This window comes from Sinohyriopsis cumingii, chromosome 1 (assembly GCF_028554795.1).
Source record: "Sinohyriopsis cumingii isolate HCF-2022 chromosome 1, ASM2855479v2, whole genome shotgun sequence".
Taxonomy (NCBI): Eukaryota; Metazoa; Mollusca; class Bivalvia; order Unionida; family Unionidae; genus Sinohyriopsis; species Sinohyriopsis cumingii.
In genome coordinates, this window is record NC_142961.1 from 85,802,872 (window position 1) to 85,825,865 (window position 22,994).

General features: G+C 34.1%; 1 protein-coding gene across 1 annotated transcript in view; it reads right to left on the reverse strand.

The window, feature by feature from the left end:
- The window catches only part of LOC149807279 (uncharacterized), a 266,051-nt gene that overhangs the window by 74,793 nt on the left and 168,264 nt on the right, over positions 1-22,994 (reverse strand). The window contains exons 45-48 of the mRNA XM_089953277.1: positions 22,061-22,144; positions 17,994-18,095; positions 11,436-11,621; positions 9,644-9,820 (exon numbers count right to left, since the gene is read on the reverse strand). Of these exons, the coding sequence (XP_089809403.1) occupies positions 9,644-9,820; positions 11,436-11,621; positions 17,994-18,095; positions 22,061-22,144 (549 nt within the window). The remainder of the gene's footprint in view (positions 1-9,643; positions 9,821-11,435; positions 11,622-17,993; positions 18,096-22,060; positions 22,145-22,994) is intronic.

Below are 22,994 nucleotides of genomic sequence, written 5' to 3' on the forward strand. Positions count from 1 at the left end.
GAATCAGAGACTTGAACCCATGCAGACAGGTGAGATGGCAGTGATTCGTAATGGAGAGCACTTTAGACCACTCTGCCACTCGGGGGCCCCCAGCAGGGCTAGGTAGCAACAAAGTTCTCTTTTACAATTTTAACCTGAATATGACCCCTCAACATAAAATGTTTAGTGTATGGTATCCATAGGTAACAAGCTAACCTGGTCTATTGACAATAAATGGGTTTCAAAAGAGGTTAAGTACTATCTTTGGCTACTAAAAAAGATCAGAAAATTCCTTGACAGTATAGGGTCATCTTTGATAAATCTTATATTCAGCAATATTTGGACTATTGTAATATAATCTAATTAAAAAACAACCAGTAATCTAATTAAAAAACAACCAAACATTTAAGTCCATTTTAGAATGGTTTTGACCAGTTTTAACTGGTTAAAACTGGTGCGGGCATGCTTTTATTCTAGATCAATGTGCAGACAATTTTCAGGAGTTGGCCCTGGGAGGCAGAGTGGTCAAAATGGACTTCATCACCTTAATCTCACCTGTCCATGTAGATTTTAGTTTCAGAAATTTTGGGTATGCAAAAAAGCTTTCCATACATTAGCTCCCTGTGGGTCAATGGCTCTTACCAGGGTCTTCCACCACCAGTCAGACTGGTCACATCTTTCATCAACGAGATATTGATGGCGTCAAAATTGAAGTCTATTAGAAGTAAAAATTACATTATGCCAAGGCCAGAAAAGGAAATGTTTTGAAAAATAACTTTCAAAATACTGGTCCACTAGTATGGAACATTATTCCCAGTGATGTAAGGCTATCTTCTAGCATTTTTCTTTTCATGATCAATGTCTTAAATGGATAAAATCTTAACGCAAAAAGGTCCAAGTAATATGAATACCTCCTTTTCTCTGCTTATACATTTTTTTAACACAAATAGGTTCAAGTAATATAAATAACTCCTTTTCTCTGCTTGTACATCTTTTTAACACAAAAATGTCCAAGTAATATAAATACCTCCTTTTCTCTGCTTATACATCTTTTTAACACAAAAAAGGTCCAGGTAATATAAATACCTCCTTTTCTCAATTTGTACATCTTTTTAACACAAAAATGTCCAAGTAATATAAATACCTCCTTTTCTCTGCTTATACATCTTTTTAACGCAAAAAGGTCCAAGTAATATAAATACCTCCTTTTCTCTGCTTATACATCTTTTTAACACAAAAAAGGTCCAGGTAATATAAATACCTCCTTTTCTCTGCTTATACATCTTTTTAACGCAAAAAGGTCCAGGTAATATAAATACCTCTTTTTCTCTGCTTATACATCTTTTTAACACAAAAAAGGTCCAGGTAATATAAATACCTCCTTTTCTCTGCTTGTACATCTTTTTAACGCAAAAAGGTCCAGGTAATATAAATACCTCCTTTTCTCTGCTTATACATCTTTTTAACACAAAAAAGGTCCAGGTAATATAAATACTTTCTCTGCTTGTACATCTTTTTAACGCAAAAAGGTCCAGGTAATATAAATACCTCTTTTTCTCTGCTTATACATCTTTTTAACACAAAAAAGGTCCAGGTAATATAAATACCTCCTTTTCTCTGCTTATACATCTTTTTAACACAAAAAATGTCCAAGTAATATAAATACCTCCTTTTCTCTGCTTATACATCTTTTTAACGCAAAAAGGTCCAGGTAATATAAATACCTCCTTTTCTCTGCTTGTACATCTTTTTAACGCAAAAAATGTCCAAGTAATATAAATACCTCCTTTTCTCTGCTTATACTCTTTTTTAACACAAAAAGGTCCAAGTAATATAAATACCTCCTTTTCTCTGCTTGTACATCTTTTTAACACAAAACATGTCCAAGTAATATAAATACCTCCTTTTCTCTGCTTATACATCTTTTTAACGCAAAAAGGTCCAGGTAATATAAATACCTCCTTTTCTCTGCTTGTACATCTTTTTAACACAAAAATGTCCAAGTAATATAAATACCTCCTTTTCTCTGCTTATACTCTTTTTTAACACAAAAAGGTCCAAGTAATATAAATACCTCCTTTTCTCTGCTTGTACATCTTTTTAACACAAAAAATGTCCAAGTAATATAAATACCTCCTTTTCTCTGCTTATACATCTTTTTAACACAAAAAGGTCCAGGTAATATAAATACCTCCTTTTCTCTGCTTATACATCTTTTTAACGCAAAAAGGTCCAGGTAATATAAATACCTCCTTTTCTCTGCTTATACATCTTTTTAATGCAAAAATGTCCAAGTAATATAAATACCTCCTTTTCTCTGCTTATACTCTTTTTTAACACAAAAAGGTCCAAGTAATATAAATACCTCCTTTTCTCTGCTTGTACATCTTTTTAACACAAAAAATGTCCAAGTAATATAAATACCTCCTTTTCTCTGCTTATACATCTTTTTAACGCAAAAAGGTTCAGGTAATATAAATACCTCCTTTTCTCTGCTTATACATCTTTTTAACGCAAAAAAGGTCCAGGTAATATAAATACCTCCTTTTCTCTGCTTGTACATCTTTTTACCGCAAAAAGGTCCAGGTAATATAAATACCTCTTTTTCTCTGCTTATACATCTTTTTAACACAAAAAAGGTCCAGGTAATATAAATACCTCCTTTTCTCTGCTTGTACATCTTTTTAACGCAAAAAGGCACGTAATATAAATACCTCTTTTTCTCTGCTTATACATCTTTTTAACACAAAAAAGGTCCAGGTAATATAAATACCTCTTTTTCTCTGCTTATACATCTTTTTAACACAAAAAAGGTCCAGGTAATATAAATACCTCCTTTTCTCTGCTTGTACATCTTTTTAAAGCAAAAAGGTCCAGGTAATATAAATACCTCTTTTTCTCTGCTTATACATCTTTTTAACACAAAAAAGGTCCAGGTAATATAAATACCTCCTTTTCTCTGCTTGTACATCTTTTTAACGCAAAAAGGTCCAGGTAATATAAATACCTCTTTTTCTCTGCTTATACATCTTTTTAACACAAAAAAGGTCCAGGTAATATAAATACCTCCTTTTCTCTGCTTGTACATCTTTTTAACACAAAAATGTCCAAGTAATATAAATACCTCCTTTTCTCTGCTTATACATCTTTTTAACACAAAAAAGGTCCAGGTAATATAAATATCTCCTTTTCTCTGTTTGTACATCTTTTTAACACAAAAATGTCCAAGTAATATAAATACCTCCTTTTCTCTGCTTATACATCTTTTTAACGCAAAAAGGTCCAAGTAATATAAATACCTCCTTTTCTCTGCTTATACATCTTTTTAACACAAAAAAGGTCCAGGTAATATAAATACCTCCTTTTCTCTGCTTGTACATCTTTTTAACGCAAAAAGGTCCAGGTAATATAAATACCTCTTTTTCTCTGCTTATACATCTTTTTAACACAAAAAAGGTCCAGGTAATATAAATACCTCCTTTTCTCTGCTTGTACATCTTTTTAACGCAAAAAGGCACGTAATATAAATACCTCTTTTTCTCTGCTTATACATCTTTTTAACAAAAAAAAAGGTCCAGGTAATAAAAATACCTCTTTTTCTCTGCTTATACATCTTTTTAACACAAAAAAGGTCCAGGTAATATAAATACCTCCTTTTCTCTGCTTGTACATCTTTTTAAAGCAAAAAGGTCCAGGTAATATAAATACCTCTTTTTCTCTGCTTATACATCTTTTTAACACAAAAAAGGTCCAGGTAATATAAATACCTCCTTTTCTCTGCTTGTACATCTGTTTAACGCAAAAAGGTCCAGGTAATATAAATACCTCTTTTTCTCTGCTTATACATCTTTTTAACACAAAAAAGGTCCAGGTAATATAAATACCTTCTTTTCTCTGCTTGTACATCTTTTTAACACAAAAAAGGTCCAAGTAATATAAATACCTCCTTTTCTCTGCTTATACATCTTTTTAACACAAAAAGGTCCAAGTAATATAAATACCTCCTTTTCTCTGCTTATACTCTTTTTAACACAAAAAGGTCCAAGTAATATAAATACCTCCTTTTCTCTGCTTATACTCTTTTTAACACAAAAAGGTCCAAGTAATATAAATACCTCCTTTTCTCTGCTTATACATCTTTTTAACAAATGGATTTTTCAATACAATACATTTTACAAACTTGAAACTTTCAATTTTAGAATAGCTCAATTTTTAGTGTGTAGCCAACTGTAATATAATATAAACAGAAGGACTCAAGGTAACTAATTAAGCTGCCTTTACCAAATAGAGTCATTATTATTGCAACAAGTTACTGTGAAAGGACTGATTTGACAAGATGTACAAATTTTAATTTTTTTTAATGCAATCTGTTTTAGTTTTCATCCATTTGCATGCAGGAAATTGAGGTAATAACTGACCATATATTGGAAATCTCCTAATCTGTCCTGACCTTGCATGTCTTTCCTGTGACATGTATGATTTTACCCGAGTGTAAGAACTTGTTTTCAACTTGCCTTGTTTTACCATTAAAGAAAATATTTTCAGACAAAAGTGACCTCAACAATAAATATTGACCTTTTTGATAGGGCATAAAAAAACTAGACAATAATGAATATTCTTTTTTAAACCAAAGGAGAATATTGCACATTTACAAAAACATGAGATTTTGTTTCTTTGCTAAAAATTCATGTTCTTAAAATTGGTAATCATTGTCCAGACTTTACTGGGTGAAAGTCAAAGGCTTAATTTTGAAGTGACAGCCTGTATGTCCATTTGAAGTGACATTAGAAGTGATATTAATAGCATAGTTCATCCATCAGCAATTACCTTGATTAGCCACTACAAACAAGAACTCCTGAAATGCAAGCAGTCCCCTCATCAAAGGCTACCCATCGGAATTCCCATGTACTAAATTTGCGTTTAAGCTGTTGGGGGTATCACATCACAGTATACCATGCCTAGTTATTACATGTACTATGGAAGGTTTATCATTGATAAACATTTATAATTCCAGCAACACTGGTCAAAAAGGACCTTCAGTGTAGGCTAGGACAAATATAGCATAGAAATTCTGTCCATGAGCTAAATACAAACACTTGGCATATGTTTGTAGAGCATAAAATGTAGGTAACTGACCTGGTTGTAAAAGCATAGTGCCAACAGACCTCCAATTTTAAGTTTCATGATTTTAGCAACATCAATAAAGCATGAAATACACATCACAGAGACCTCTTTTTTGCAATATGGCTGTAATACTTAATAATATGCAACCCAGCCATCTTTCAGGTTTCTTGGAAGGATAGTATGCATTGCAAAGTATTGCTGGTCATAGCTACAGGTAAATGTAAAATTGGAATCAAAGCCAGTAAAAGATGAAATATACAAAACACCTAGGTTCTTGGGATGAAAATGTCTGGTATCAACATGTATAATCCTCATTAATTTCATGACTATAATAAACACTGCAAAAATGAGCAAGAAACTAAGTCTAAACCAAGTCAGTGAAGCATTATACATGGGCCATAATGACAGACTTGTGCAATGAGGGTGTATTATACTGTTAAGATGCATCCAATCACCAAATCTAAAGCTTCTAGAATGAACTAATATGTACACAGCATGCAAGAAGTTCAAGAGAAACACTTCACCTGTGAAATGCAATATGTAGGCACAATGAGCTTTTTATTGTATGGCAGTGGTATTAAGAGATTATCAACTCATCATAGGAGCCAAGTGTGGCCATGTGTCTATGGTGCTTGCTTTGACAGATCACTCGCACATCTCACCTCTGTCCACATCAGCTCAGAGTCTCAGGATGAGTCAACAAGGATATGTGAGAATACATGCTCATAGCTTTCCATGAAAAGGTGGGGATTTTTTCCAGGTTCTTTCTCTACCAAATATACTGGCCACCACATATAACATTATGCACTGAAAAATGACATACAAGTGCTCAACAATGCTATCTGAAGTACAAAAGCTCTCCTCAACTACACAGAATGCAACTTCAAATGGATGCATCACAATCTGAGAAGTCTTCTATGGTCTAAAGTTTTTCCATTTCCTCAGTATCCAATGGGTTACTAATTTGCCAGTGACGATCTGGCATGTTCTGAAAAGTTTGCCATTGCAAGAAACTTTTAAAAAGACTACCATGAAAAGTCTAATAGTTCTTTGTTAGCAGCAGTAAATACATGGTCAGCTTGACAGATTATTGACCAATAGGTCCAAATGACCTGAACCATTGATCAAAATTATTGTCTTGAACTAAACTTGCTGTACATAAAGCATTTTATTTTATTACTACACTTATCATAGTCACTTAACAGGCTTTTTCTTGTCCAATGTGCTAGTCACTGACAACTTTTGGTGAAGGCATAGGGTCAAGGTCACAAACAGAGGTGCATAAAACATTTTTCTTCTTTCTGTGACTGACCTCCATGTCAGCAGGTATATGCAAGTGCAAGCTATCCACAAAGTTAAGTCTGGTATGGAGGGCATATGTTATCGAGCAGACAATAATTTTCTTCTTTCAGTTTGTGAACATAACTTTTTAACCCCAAACTTTGGGCTTACCTTCAGTGCAGGTTATCCAGCAAGTCGGGTTCATGTACATGATGCATAATCTCACTATTATGCTGAAATGATTTTTCTTTCAGACAGTGACCTTCACTTCTACAATGCAGCCCCTGAAAGTTGTAATCATCTTTACCAAGTGCAAGCTATTCAAAGTTTTGGTCCATGTGTGTGATGTGCAACTCATGTTATTGTGCATAAACCATTTTTTCTTCTTTCAAAAGTGACAATGACAGTTCACCTATTGACTTTGAAATCGACAGACTTCTTTAGAGCTAAAACCACTATCTGAACAATCCAATCAATACTTTTTTGTGTGAATATTTAAACAGAAAATTCGTATTCAAATGTTTTCATTTGTTTATCAGAGTTAATTTAGCAACAATTTATTAAAAATATGACTTTGTAGTAGTAAGGATCAATGGTTTGTTATTACAATACAGCTAGCAACCATTTTTTCCTGTGCACCAGTACAAAACCCCAGTTGTCCAAACATATTCCAATTTACAAAGGGATCTTTTGACTTGTTCTTTCCCATACCATTTTAAAAACTCTTGGATGGAAACCCTCTTTACCCATACAATAAAACTGAATAGTCTACTTGCAAAATTCGGCGATGTTTTTGACTAGCTGCATGGAAATTGAACAAAGTAGAAGTTACTTTACACCGTTTACAGAGGCCAGAAAGCCATTTCAGGTCTACCGCAATCTACATCGTGTGTGAAAGACAGCAGTATCAGTGTGTGGGATTCAGTTTAAACAATTTATTTATCAAGTCTGAGTACAAGTTTTTTGTGGCTTAGAAGCAAATCCAAACGTCCAATATGGATAATTTCCAGTGAATCCAAGCGTCAGTTCCCCGGACATGCCAGAATATACTAGTACAACAATCATAAGACCTACAATCAATGTATCCAAATTTAATTAAACTGGCCACGTTTCCATGTGATTTTGATTATGAGCACTGTTTGTCTTCAGCACCTAAGGAATGTCTTGTTTATTGCTAGTGTAAATAAATACTAAAACTGATGATGAAAAAGGGATTTGGGCATTAAGCAACAGCAAAGAATATTGGAATCATTCAAATACAATCAACAAATATATATTAATAGAAAAATTTGTTATTTGTTTCAGCTCTAGATGTCTTCCTTACTCCATGTGCAAACAATCTACAAAGTTTGGTGGATACATGTTCTGTGCAGACAAGGAAAACTGACTATCCGACAAACAGGTGAACAGAATGATCTGCAGCACAATATATTCCCCATAAAGGTACTCGAACAAGTAGTAGTTTTTGCTACAATACTGGGTAACCTTGAAGCTGCAGCACACTACAGTACTGACTAACCAAGCTGCAGCATAATATATTCCCCTAAAAGGCACTCATAAAAATAGAAGTTTTCACTACAGTACTGGCTAACCAAGCTGCAGCATAATATATTCCCCTAAAAGGCACTCATACAAGTATGAGTTTTCGCTACAATACTGGCTAACCAAGCTGCTGCATCAGCAGCTCTTTATAGCACACTTATTCTATCTATGGCATGAAAAGCAGTGAGGCCTTTCTATAGTAAACATATACCATCTGCCTGTACTGTACACAGTGAGGCCTTTCTATAGCAAACATGTACTATCTGCCTGTACTGTACACAGTGAGGCCCTTCTATAGCAAACATGTACTATCTGCCTGTACTGTACACCAATACTATCTGCCTGACATCTGTGGCATGAAAAGCACTGGCCACCTTAGCAAGAAGTTCATGATAGCAGGAATTGTTCTTCTGGCATATGCAGGACTGGTTGTAGTGCTTGGTACGAAAGCTTATAACCAATATTAACTTGGAAGAAAGAAAAGAAAATCTGGTCAAGTGCAATATATCCAGACTAATTATATCATTTAAAGCTATATTAAGATTTAAGATTCTGAAGAATTCCAATTCTACATGGTTGACATGATATTTTGATTAGAATGGTACATTTAGGTATGAATAGAAGTGATTAAGTACTGGCATTACAGAAGACAGCTAGGAAGTCACCAAGTTGCCACATAGGGTAATAAGGTAATTGAATGGCTTGGTCACATGTGCTGCTGTCTCAATCACTTTAGCAGGAACACTGCCAGCTATTAGCTGAAGATGGGGAGCCTACAAAGCTTTAAGACTGGGCATTGAGTCCAATATTACAGATATAAGTTTTACCCCGAACACCTAAATATGTGCTCTTTTTTTCTTCCTCCAAGGTCCCCAGACATGTATGCAATGGTCTTGTCATTATCAATGGCACAATGAACATCCCCATTTGAAACTGAAACCTTTTGATGCAATCTGTTATCCACTTGTCATTTACAATCGTCTTGAGCACACCTGAAGGGATTTCTAGTTATGTAGTCTGACTGAATGATGCATAGCTAAGACGTCAAACAAACTAACCACCTTTTGTGACCAGGACTAAAGCAGACAACCGTGCAGGCACAAAACATGGCCCAACTTTAGATCATTTTGCACAGTGTAGATTTTCCTCTGCTGTAGTTAAGTTTCACTGCGCAAGGTCTTGCACACAGCAAACTTCGAATCATGGGATAGTCAATTTTGAATGATTGGCACACTTGAGCAGCCTTGCAGCATCACTGCTTATGGTGTAATAGCTCCTTACACCTCGATCACTTGAGCCTAATCATTCTCTAGTCTCACCCTCTAAACCCAAGTATGTCTCATAAAAATGTGCAAAGATTTACTAGTGATATTTAGCCGTGACTAGACAAACTTTTCAGAAATGTTATACACTCTGAAAATGGAGTGACAGGTGATGGTATGTTCTCATGTAACAAAATTATGTTCATCCATCAAGTTTTAGTAAGTATCTACCAGTCAGTCTAATGAATTTATCACCTTTTACATGTCAAATGAAAGTCTTTATTTAAGACTGTAGTAGGTGTCTATGAATCCATTGTAAGGAATTTTGATAAAAGTGGAGTCATGCAGTGTACTTGACATGTGCAAACACTAAAACCAACAAAGTGCAAAAACAACACTTTTATTAAAAAAAGTAAAACAAATAAAAACAAGTGTAATCTTTTGTGCAAACTAACTTGTGGAACAGTCATCATAGTAACCATATTGCTTAACACAACTTTTCTTGAATGAACTGTACACCTGACCAATGGGGCAGTATTTAAGCTGAAATCTTTCATCACTGCACGCGTAGTAGCTACTGCAGTTGTAATGATTTCGTTCAGTCTGTCCTGGAACACATTCCTTTTTAGAGGCTGAAATTCAAGGAAAATTTTCCACTCAAAGAATGCAAGTTGTGCCTACACAGATGTGCAAGAAAGAACACTGTGCCTACAGAGATGTGCAAGAAAGAACCTGTGCCTACAGAGATGTGCAAGAAAGAACACTGTCTACCCTGTTAAGGATAAAATTAATAGTTAATCAAGATCCAACTTTATTCTCGTCTCTTCTGAACAAAATATATCCAACCAATGAAAAGCACACAGCTATTTTGGACCAAAATGAAGTGGGTGACACTATGTGCTGAATAAAGGAAAAATCTGAACCCATTCCTCTGTGTGTTGCCGTGACAATGGAGATGCTATGAATTTTCCAATATCTGCTCTGTTATGCTGCTAAGATTCCTGAATTTGTATTGGTATATTAATATTTTTAAACAAAGTTCCTGGTGTGCATTTCTTTGCTGGGTATATATATATATATATATATATATACTGCCTGAAAAACCACTAGCAATTGGACTCAAAGGTTTACAAATGTATATTTCATGCAAACTAGGTAGATTATGAAAAAAGAGCTGTCAAATAACCTATAAATATGGTTAACATTAAGTAAAGGCTTTTTCCAGAATTATGAGTGCATTTATCTTTAATCAAAATTACAAAGAATGATTCTCATGAATATTTGATTGATGCAAGATGACTTTTCACAGACAATAGTATGTAAATTGTGCAGTGTGTATTATTAATGCTGAAATGATACCAGTGTGCTGGGACAAATGTGGGTGAAAAAGTTTATTTACCATTTTCTATTTATTTTCCATTGGAAATCAACATGTTGCACAGTTTCAATGAATCTGCATGATCCCTCAGCAGCAACTAAAATTCTGAATATGACTCCTGGATTTTACGACTCAGATCAATGGACTCCTTAAGTGGAATAACTAGTGGGCAGCTCGGATTATGTATGCTTATGTGATGGAGCTAGGCTGCCTGAATGGTGAGAGGAATTGCTGAACCTATAGAAATCTAATTTTGGATGACCATCTACCCTCATATGTGCCAGCACCAAGAATCAAACCCAATCAACCAAAGTGCCATGGCAATATTACGTAGCCATTTATAAAAAAAACAATCACCAATTCATGCAATAAATAATACAAGTATTTATGCATACATGTGATACCTCTGCAATAGACTCGAAGATGACTTCAAAAATATATACAATGCAAAATTCTTGATGATATTCTGGGAATTGTCCCATTTTTCAAATCACTTTTGGCCAAATGTGGCATCTGAATCTGAAAGTCTCCCTGACGTTCAGTATCACACATTTGCTGATGGCTAAGGTTATTACCATATATACTCACAAATCGGGTCTAACTGTAAAGCATGTATAGTCAAATCTGCCCTCAAAATGCACTGGCAGATTTCGGTCTGTGCAATTTGTATAGAGTAGTAAGTAGAACAAACATAATCCCTGACCTGCCTATGCATGATATAGCAACATATCAGGGTACATCTACACGTTTGCAGCTGGACCCGACATAAAAGCAAGTACATATGCAAGTTTAAATTAACATAAACTCCACTAAGTTCATGAGTGGAAGGCATCAAGTACAACAGAACAAATTCCCATGTGAACTCTTACTTTCTGCACAGCTGTCATAGGGGCCATATGCAGTGACACAGGTACCACTGGATTTTCTAAAGTGCAAACCATGTGGACAATGTCTTCGAACTAGGCTTCCAAACCTACACAGGTAGTAGGCTCTACAGTCATCTGGGTCAGAAAACTTCTTTCCGTTCTGACATTCAAGTGTGGCCATTTCTGGTACTATTTGAAAGAAGAAAGGTCGCTGCTGCACAATTCAACACAAACTATAATGAAAAGTGAAGTTTACTAAACCCAAACTGTTTAACTTTTAACTTTAGTTAGAGAAATATAACAAAATGATTCTTTTCTCATACAGAAGTACATATTTAAGAGCAAGCTCATGTAGAGAGATTTCTGTCTTTATTTCTGTGCAGAATCTTTTAACTGAATATGTCATCAATTATCCTTTTTGTAATTGTCTAGGTTCCTCCCAAACCAAACTGCATGCTTACGCTTGCAACAAGCTAGGTGAAGTTGCACAAGCTAGTAAGGGAGCTCGCACAAGCTTGCACCAGCTTACTAAAGGAATTTTTCCAAGTCTGCAAGCTTGGAAAATCTAAAATTCAAACTTGCAAAAGGAAATTTTCTCATTAAGTCTGCAAGATTGCAAAATCTAAAATTCTATATAAGCCTACACACAAGCTTGCAGTGTAATTTAATCAGTCATGAAAGTTGAAAGTTGGCAGATAGCTATAGCTCCTGCATGAGATCATGCAGTACCTGTTGAAATGTTGAATACATATTTTGACTATATATCATGTGCAGTAAGAAACGAGTCATCTTAAAATATTTTGTTTTTCATTCATAGCATCTAATAATGCACTCTAGTTAAATATATTTATATATTTTCAATTCTTGCAGAAATGCTAAACAGTTGTACTTAGCTGCTACATACATAAAATGTATTATTCCAATATTTCTTTGAGCTTAAATAGGAACATTATTAATATATACTTCAAATTAAATTGATTTCTTGTCCTTGTTTAATATAAAATGTAAATGTAATTTATTTCTACAAATATCTTTTTTCCAATTTAATGATATATCTTGTTTAAAATATCAGCCAGGTTAGATAAACAATAGAGCCTTTTGCATAAAAAATAAATTCTTTAAGTGATTGTACACTGAATTGGCTATTTTGTCAGTGAGTGACATGGATTATAATCATAAAATAACTATTGGTTGTCTTTAATCTGTTTATGTTCCTAAAAATACAAATATTTCAATCCACAGGTAAAACAGTTTTAAACTACACAAAAACTTGTCTATACAAATATTCATAACCAGTATATTATCAAAGTCATCCCATACAATGTTTACTATATAACTTTTAAAAAATTAATAAACAAACCCAGACAACAATGTTTTCAAGAGGTATGGCTAAAAAATGAACAATTTCCGAGTATAAATGTGAATCAAACATGCATGAACCAATGTGGTTTCATCTACAAAGGCACATTTTTCATCTTTTGTTAATTTATTTACAATTGCAAAGAATGAAGGAATGCATCTGCAGTCATTCATCAAGCAGCAGCACAGTGGATAAACTTTAATGTAGGACATATATGGAAGACTGAATATAGAATTCCATTTAGTAAAATCCTGTAAAATAGATTAAGTTAGTCTGTAAATAACTTTGCAATCAGCAATTACTAACTTAGTACAGCAAGATATTTGATGTCAAGTACTTGTAAATGCTATTTAATGACTGCACCATCAAATATTCTTGTAATATTAACTTCTTGCATTGAGTTTTTGAAAGAATAGTATTTGTTTCAATGACAATCTGCTGCCAGAAGAAGAAAAAAAATTGCATTATTTACTTACTAAAAAAAAATTAAAAAAATATATACAGTATTTGTTTTTCTTTGAGAGAGAGAGAGAGAGATGCATCCCATTCTGCCAACATTGTATATAGAATTGAGCATTGTGAATTTTGCTTGTTTAAAAATAAATCAAATCAAACCATGGAAGATGAAATGTGGTTTTCCACTACAGAGACTTAATTTGGTAACGATTCATTAAAGGCAGTTACTAATCCTGTTTACGGTCAGCAGACTGGTTTACAAAACTATATATACACACATCTGAGAAGCAAGAACACAAAACAACCATTGAAGCGTTGCATTAAAAAATTAGGAGCAATTTTCAAAGTTGAACCGTCACAATTTAGCATGTTAATTCTGTAAATTTTATTGCTGAAGCAAAATTTGTGCAGTAACTGATCCTATAACCCAAGAGATAATTTGAACTCACGGAGTTATGTTGGTGAGTAAATTCAATAGTTGTATTTTGCCAGTTTTCAGGACTGTAGGTTGGCGGAAGCGTTCTGTTTCACTTTTACGATTTAAATACATCAAAAAATGACTTTGTAATGTTGCTTCATCCAATGATTGAGATGACAACTCTGAAGATCACTATTGTTTATTGCTGTGCTTGCCAAACTGCAGAAATTGATGCAGTGCTGTCAGTTATCGACAATAGGGTTATGAGACTATAAAATTAAATGCACCTTTGTGAATCTCATTTCCGTTATTCATAGGGCCTTTCTTTCCGCTCGCACATCAGCTTCAACAATTGTTCAGAGGTTGTTACAGTTAATTCTTTTCATTCTCAAAGAATATGGCAGTTATTTTATTTCAAAGTTTCACAAGGTACCTAATCAGTTTCACCAGATTTTTTTTAAGTTTAAAGCTCTGTAGCTACGATGTCATAGACTCAGCTTGATTTGTTGTGTCCACGAGGTAGGAGTAAGGTACTAATATTAGTACTAAAAGCTCTGAAGTTTGACAATGGATGTTAAAACTAAAATTTAGGAGCTCATTAAAGGATGATCTTGAAATAACATTTACTGATATTTTTTTGACTCTATATGTGATTTTGGAACTAAAAATAAAATGCTTTTGCCAAAGAGGTAAATATCGGGGGTTTTTTTCTTCCTGGTTACATACTATATGTTGCTGTAATTCATTTGAGTGAATGATACCCAATTCACAACAGAAGCAGAGGAGGATGCAGAATTTTATTCTGAGGATTTTGGTTAGAAGAGGTTGTTCAGAGTAATTCAAATGGCAAACATTCTTGTTTTCACCTAATAGTTTATCATTTTAACAGATGAGAGAGGGAACCTAACCATTTGACACCAGCCTCCCCCAAATGGATTTCTTCATGAAGTAAATTAGTAGAACATTTCTAAAGCCATACAGAACAAAAGTATAAAGAGTTTCCTCACACATATTCATATGCTCTTTTTTTTCTGATTAAATAATAAATGATTTGATGACTTCATTCTTTTCTTTCATTGTGACAGTAAGATCTCATGCTAATTAATGTTCACCATATATTAATATTTTCATTTTAATATTTAATATTACATACTTTTTGAAGGTATGTGACCATGTATAGAATAATTTAATTGATGCCATATCAGTTCTTCTGATGCAGCTAGCTTGGTCCACTTTGTTTGCAAGCTTATAATTAGTAAGCTTGCACAAGCTTACATCACAAGCTCGAGCAAGCTTGCCACAAGCTTACATGACAAGCTCGTGCAATCTTGCCAATAGCAAGCCTATTACTAGCTTGCACAAGCTTACATGCCAATAGCAAGCTTCCCTATTACTAGCTTGCACAAGCTTGCAATTAGGCAAGCTTGCCGCGGTTTCAAATCTAAGCTTGCTGCAAGCTTACATAATATGCTTGTAGCAATCTTGCTGCAACCTTAAAAATAATCTTGTGATTTTGTTTTGGGCTAGCTTATGAAGCATCTGATCTGCCAGTGCATTTGGCAACAGCGAATCAGGATATCTGTGTGTAGCTGGACCTAAATTTATAAGCAAACAAATAAGATAGTCGCTCAAATGGTACAGCAGAATGTTTCAGTTCATCTTTAGTCCACTCTGATGAACAGTTTAATGCATTTCCTTTATCTCTAATAAACATCTGCACAAAATTCTATATGCCTGCAGTGTACAGAGCCTTTTGGTGATGTTTGTTATCTGACAGCCGTTTAATCTAATATTTAAAAAAAAAGGCTTTAAATAAATGGCTCTGCTTCTTCCTGTCCAAAAATTGGTTTTGAAAGATGGTTGATGATGTTCTTTATGGAATATGTTGACATCCTGAGAAATTAAGTTCTAGTGCAAAACTTTACAAAGATATGTTGGTTGTCAAGTGTGAAAATTAATTCTTCATTATAAATACTTAAAAAAATATGAGATTTTTTTCACATGTGCCAAAATTTCACTCTTCAAAAGTTTCTCATTAACAGGAGAGCTAGAATTCAAGGACACAATGAAAAATTGTGGATAGAACACAGCAAATAATGAAAATTGTTCCGAGTATTGCATTTTCTATCATGGCATTTTCTTCTGGCAATTATAGGTCCTATGCTACATTTTGAGAATTCACAAAATCTGATGTACTTAACCAACTTCTGTTACTACAGGATAGTCTGTTGCTTTAGAATAGTCTATTGCAATAGAAAGGAAACAATTTTCAGACTCCTGAATACCAAATCGAAAAGGAGATTCTGCAAAAACTTAACAAATGGTTATCAATGAATACAAGTATGGTTTGGAAAATAAGGAATTTTGATAATATGTATATAATAGATATGTTCTGGGATATCACGTTTGTTTAAAAGATCCATGATACATGTCTTGTGAGCTGCTATTACATTGGGCACACACAAACTGACAAAAATGATAGAGGGATTTTTACAGACTGAAATATGTGGCCTCACAATAATGTATGTGCCAGAAGCAAGGATGGAAATTCACACACACACAAACACAGACAAAAACACACACATAAAGAAATGCATGCTATTACAGTAATATATTTGCCAGAAGGAAGAGATAACAGATAAAGATAATACACAAAATTCTTAAAACATGGTTGAAGTGATTGAAGGATACTTAGAGAAACACTTGGTTTCACATTACATCCATGCCATGGATGTGTCAGATGGATATTTACCAAAACCACAGAGTCTGGTTTTATAAGCATGTGACAAAAGTGACATTTACAGAAACCATGATGCTTAGTTTCATAGTATTGCATGTGACAGAATCAGTCAGTCAATATTTACAGAGACCAAAATGTTTAGTTTCACAGTAATGCATGTGACTGAAGTGAATGGAATCAGAGCAACTTTGATGCTTGGTTTCACATTAATGCATGTGATGGATCTGAAGATTGTACATTTACTGAGACTTGGATGCTTGGTTTCACATTAATGCATGTGATGGATCTGAAGATTGAACATTTACTGAGACTTGGATGCTTGGTTTCACAGTATACACATGACATGCCACAGATCAGCAGTATTGAAAAATAATTGTCTGTCTAAAGCGTGGTTATTTTCTCATTAACATGAATGACAAATGGAATTCAAGGGTACACCAATATGTTTTGGATAGGGCACACAAAATAATTAAAACTATTATATTTATTATTATAGCTTAATTTCTGCTGGCATTACAGATTCTAAGCTAGCTTTTGAGAAATCACAAAATGTAATGTATTTAACAACTTCTGTTACTATAGGATAGTCTGTTGCAAAACAAAGGAAGCAAAGTTTCAGACTCCTGATGTACCAGATGGAAATCCATCTCTGTAGAAGAGATTCTATAGAACAGTAACAAATGGTTCTCAAAGAACACAAGTATGGTTTGAATAATTAGATATTTTGATCATAGTTCGTATTGGCATGTAAAAAATCTTAGGAATGTTGAAGGACATTATGCTTGTTTAAAAGAACCATGACGCTTGTCTTGTCAGCTGCTATTGCATGGGCACACAAAAACCAGAAGGAAAGATGATTATTTACAGAGACTCACAGTATCACATGTGCTAAAAGCAATGGATGGAAATTTGCAAAAACACCCACTCTAGATTGAAATGAATGCTTTCATGGCAATGCATGTGTCAGAAGTAACAATGATTTTAACGGATAAAATTAACATGTAAAATCCTTAAAATCGTGGTAGAAGTGATTCAAGAACATCGACAGAAACTGAAATTGGTTTCACATCAATGCATGTGACGGAAGTGGCAGATGAATATTTACAAAGACCATGTAGTTGCATGTGACAAAAGTGACCAATTTATATTTACAGAGACCAAAATGCATAGTTTCAAAGTAATGCAGTGACAAGCAATGCCCGATTTTCACCAAAATCTATTTGACCAAAGTGAATGGAAGGATAATTACAGCAACTATGATGCTTGGTTTTGCATCAACGCATGCAAAGGAACTGACAAAGAGATGCTTAAAACTTGAATCCTAGCATACTTGCATGCTATTACATGCAGTCAACTGACAAATGTATACTAATACATACATGCCTAAAACTTCACCTAAAAGGCCTGTATTCATTATATTCTTACAAACATGAATGACAAGTGAAGGATACACGGAAATTTTTGATAGGGCATACAAAATAATGAAAACTGTTCCAACTCTTGTATTTACTATTATGGCATAATTTTTTCTGGCAATTACAGGTCCTATGCTAGATATTGAAAAATCCTGAAATCTGGTGTACTTACCTACTTCTGTTACCTCAGGATAGTCTGTTACCTCAGGATAGTCTGTTGGATATTCTTTTGGTTTAGGATAGTCTGTTGGGTATTCTTTTGGTTTACGATAGTCTGTTGCAATAGAAATGAAACAAAGAAGTTTCAGACTCCTGAATATCAAATGGAGAACTATCTTTGTAGAAACTTCAGAACACATGATTATCAATAATTATAATGACCTTATTTAAAGAGGGTAACACAATTAGCTAAAATCTAATCTACCTTGAGGCCCTCATACAATTGAATTTATTCATTTTAGCTGCATCTCTGAAGCCACTGGATATATTGGGTTTGGAAGAAGGAATAGTGTGGGCATTTCTAATCTCAACTGGAATACTATTCCAGAGCAGAGTTCCAGAGTATTGGAAACTTTTTTAAAATAACTCCTTATTTGGTTTGGGAATTTTATAGTGTTTGGTAGACATGGATTGCAGGTGGGGAGTATTACCAGTTAGCCTATACTGGAATAGTGATTGTAAATATTCAGGAGCACTATTATGAGATATCCTTTACATTAATTTGGCTTTTCTCAAACAGATGCGGTCTTTAATATGTAATATTTTTAACCTACCAGCTAAATTTTCCTTGCTTTCTTTCTCGATTGATATTAGCCCATATGCTCTTTTTTGAAGATGTGCCAGCTTTGCTATGTTTTATTTATTTGAACTACTCCATACTTTACCACAGTAGTCCAAATAGGGTTGTATGTAACTGTTATAAAATAGTTTTCTGTGCCTTTCAGGAGAAAATGTCTTATCCTACTGAGAAGCCATAAACTTGAATGACTTTTTTTACTGATATGTTTGATATGTTCAGTCCATGATAGGTTATTATCTACCAGAACACCAAGTAGTCTATCATGACAGACCATTTGCAAATTTGTATCCTTCCATGTCAAACACAGTTCATCACTATCAAGGTTTGTCCTTCTTTGCCGTGTCGAGATAAGTAATATTTTAGTTTTACCAGTATTTACCACCATGCTATTGCATGTGCACCAGTTGTCCAGTTTGTTTAGGGCATTCTGAAAAGAAATTTTGAGTTCATGCTTTGTGTTTTGGATGTCTGACAATTTTGTGTCATCTGCATAGAGATCTGTAGATGATATTGAGTCTCTTAGTAAAAGTGGTAGGTCATTAATAAATAAAATGAATAGTAATGGACCTAGAATTGAGCCTTTTGGTACTCCATATCTAATTGTTGCAGGTTCAGACAGAACATTGTAATGAATACAAGTACAGTTTGGATAAGAAATTTTGAGCATAGAACTGACAAACATGATAGATCGATATCGACAGACTGAAATGAATGGCTTCACAGTAATGCAATATATGCTAGAAACAATAAATGGAAATTTGCACTCAACACACACTACTGAAATGTATGCTTTTACAGTAATAATGTAAATGCCTGATGTAACAGAAGGATATTAACAGATAAAGATAACATGTAAAATCCTTACAACATAACATTAGAATAATATTTACAGAAACAGATACGTGGTTTCACAAGAAATGGGTTGGATATTTACAGAGACCAAAATACTGAGTTTCACCATAATACATCTGACCAAAGTGAATGGAAGGATAATTACAGCAACTATGATGCACAGTTTTGCATCAACACATGCTATAGAACTGACATACTTAAGACTTAAACTTAAATCCTAGCATACTTATACTTGGATGCATGGTTTTATAATAATGTCTGCAATGGAACTGGCAAGTGTATAATAATAATAATAATAATGATGATAATTAATAATAATGACCTTATTTAAAGAGGGTAACACAATTAGCTAAGAACTAACCTACCCTGAGGCACTCATACAAAGGAATTTATTTTAGCTGCATCTCTGAAGCCACTGGATATACTGGGTTTGGAAGAAGGAAATAGATCTAGTGGGCATTTCTAATGTCAAATGGAATACTATTCAAGAGCAATGTTCCAGAGTACTGGATTTTTTTGGGAATAATTCCTTATTTGGTTTGGGACTTTTATGCTGTTTGGTAGACATGGATTGCAGCTGGAGAGTATTACCAGGCAGCCTATACTGGAATAGTGATTGTAAATATTCAGGAGCACTATTATGGGATATCCTGTACATTAATTTGTCTTTTCTCAAACAGATTCTGTCTTTAATAGGTAATATTTAATTTACCAGCTAAATTTTCCTTGCTTTCTTTCTCGATTGATATTAGCCCATATGCTCTTTTTTGAAGACGTGCCAGCTTTGCTATATTTTTATTATTTGAATTACCCCATACTGTATTACACTATCTAAATAGGGTTGTATGTAACTGTTATAAAATAGTTGTCTGTTCCTTTCAGGGAGAAAATGTCTTATTCTACTGAGATGCCATAAACTTGAATTGACTTTTTTTACTGATATGTTTGATATGTTCAGTCCATGATAGGTTAGCATCTACCAGAACACCAAGTAGTCTATCATGACAGACCATTTGCAAATTTTTACCCTTCCATGTCAGACATAGTTCATCACTATCAAGATTTGTCCTTCTTTGCCGTGTTGAGATAATATTTTAGTTTTACCAGTATTTACCACCATGCCATTACATGTGCACCAGTTTTCCAGTTTGTTTAGGGCATTCTGTAAAGAAATTTTGAGTTCATGCTTTGTGTTTTGGATGTCTAACTATGTTGCATCATCTTCATAGAGATCTGTAGATGATATTGAGTCTCAGTAAAAGTGGTAGGTCATTAATAAATAAAATGAATAGTAGTGGACCTAGAATTGAGCCTTGTGGTACTCCACATCTAATTGTTCCAGGTTTAGACAGAACACTATGTAAACATGTGTTCTCTCACTTAAGTATCAGGTAAACCATCTAATTGAATTGTTCTTTCATCACATTGGTAGATTTTTAGTTTCCTCAAAAGGATTTTATGATCCACCATGTCAAAAGCTTTCCTGAAATCTACAAATACAGATCCTATTATTCTACCTTGGTCAAGTGCATGAAGCCATTTATCAGTTAGGGAGATCAAGGCAGTCTCACAGGAATGTTTCTGTCTAAAGCCTGATTGATTAGGGTGTAACAGCAAGTGTTGGGTTAAATATGACATGAGTCATGGACATGTTTTTTTAATCAATTTTGACAAGTTTGGCAATAACGAGATTGGCTGGTAGTTATCAGCATCATCCTTAGAACCAGATTTGTGAATAAGAGTTACTTTTGCAGTTTTCCATATTTTGGGGACAGAAGAGGTTGCCATACTTAAATTGATTATGAATGTTATGCTAGCTACAATAGCAGAGACAGAAATTTAATTAGTCATGGACCAATCGGATCAAGTCAATAAAGTAGCTTTCTTGGAATCAAGTTCACCGAGACATTTTTTAACAGTTTTTTGATACTGGTGGGATGGAGAAACACACCTCCTTAGAGATTTTGCTGCTGCAGAACTTTTTCAGTTCATTAAAGCTGTTTTCTATCACTGGTCCTTTTAACTTTGTGGTAATGTTGGTGAAAAAATCATTGAAAACATTTGCAATGTCAGTGTCATCAGTGACTATGGTGTCATTTACCAGAAGTGAGTGAATTTTATTTGTCTGATCTTTGTGTGTTCCTCCACTGAGTTCATTTAAGATTTTCCAAATGGAGTTTGTGTTGCTGTTTTTTTTTTCAAGCAATGACTGACAAGTTTTTTAATCATGCTTATACGTTGATACCTAAAGCTTCACCTATAAGCCCTATATTCATTGCATTCTCATAAACGTGAATGATAACTGTTAATTGAAGGATACACAGAAATTTTAGATAGGGCATACAAAACAATGGAAATTGTTCCAACTCTTGTATTTACTATTATGGCATCATTTATTCTGGCAATTACAGGTCCTATGCTAGATACTGAGAACTTAATTCAAGGATACACTGACAAACTTTTGATACGGCATACAAAATAACGAAAGGTGTTCCAAGTATTGTATTTACTATTATGGCATCATTTTTTTCTGGCAATTACAGGTTCTATGCTACATACTGAAATATCATAAAATCTGGTGTACTTACCAACTTCTGTTACCTGAGGATAGTCCGTTGGATATTCTGTTACCTCAGGATAGTCCGTTGGATATTCTCTTGGTTTAGGATAATCTGTTGTGATTGAAATGAAACAAAGAAGTTGCAGGCTCCTGAATAGCATATGGAAAACTATGTCAGGAAGGATATTCTGTAGAAACTTAAACATGGTTATTAATGAATACAAATATGGTTTGGATAATGTGGAATTTTGATTGTAGTCTGCACTGGCATGTACAGTATACAAAAATAGATATGTTGAGGGACATGGTGTTTCTTTAAAAGAACCATGATGCACGTCTTGTGAGCTGTTATTACACAAAATCTGAGAAAGATGATAGATGTGTATTTACTGAGACTGAAATGTGTGGTTTTACAGTAATACATGTGCTAGAAGCAATTTGCATACACATAGTTTAGACTGAAATGCATGCTTTCATAGTAATATATGTGCCAGAAGTAACAGAAGGGTGTTCAAAGATAAAGATAAAACATGTAAAATCCTTAAAAATGTATGGTCAAACTGACTGAAGGATATTTAGAGAAACACATTTGATTTCAGATCAATGCATGTGATGGATGTGGGTGATGTATATATTTACCATGATCAAGCTACCTGATTTTATAGTAATGCATGTGACAGAAGTGACATATTTTCAGAGACCATGATGCTTAGTTTCGTAGTAATGTATGTGACAGAAGCAATAGGTCAATATTTACAGAGACCACAGTAATACCATAACAAGTAATGGATGGATATTTATGGAAACTAAAATAGTGAATGGAAGGATAATCAAGGAACCTTTGAATTTGGTTTTGCATTAATGCATATCATGGGACTGAAAAACTGAGACTTTGACATAATAATAATAATAAAGTTTATTTCCAGAGGGTGACTCAGTCTCAAATAAGAACTGATCTACCA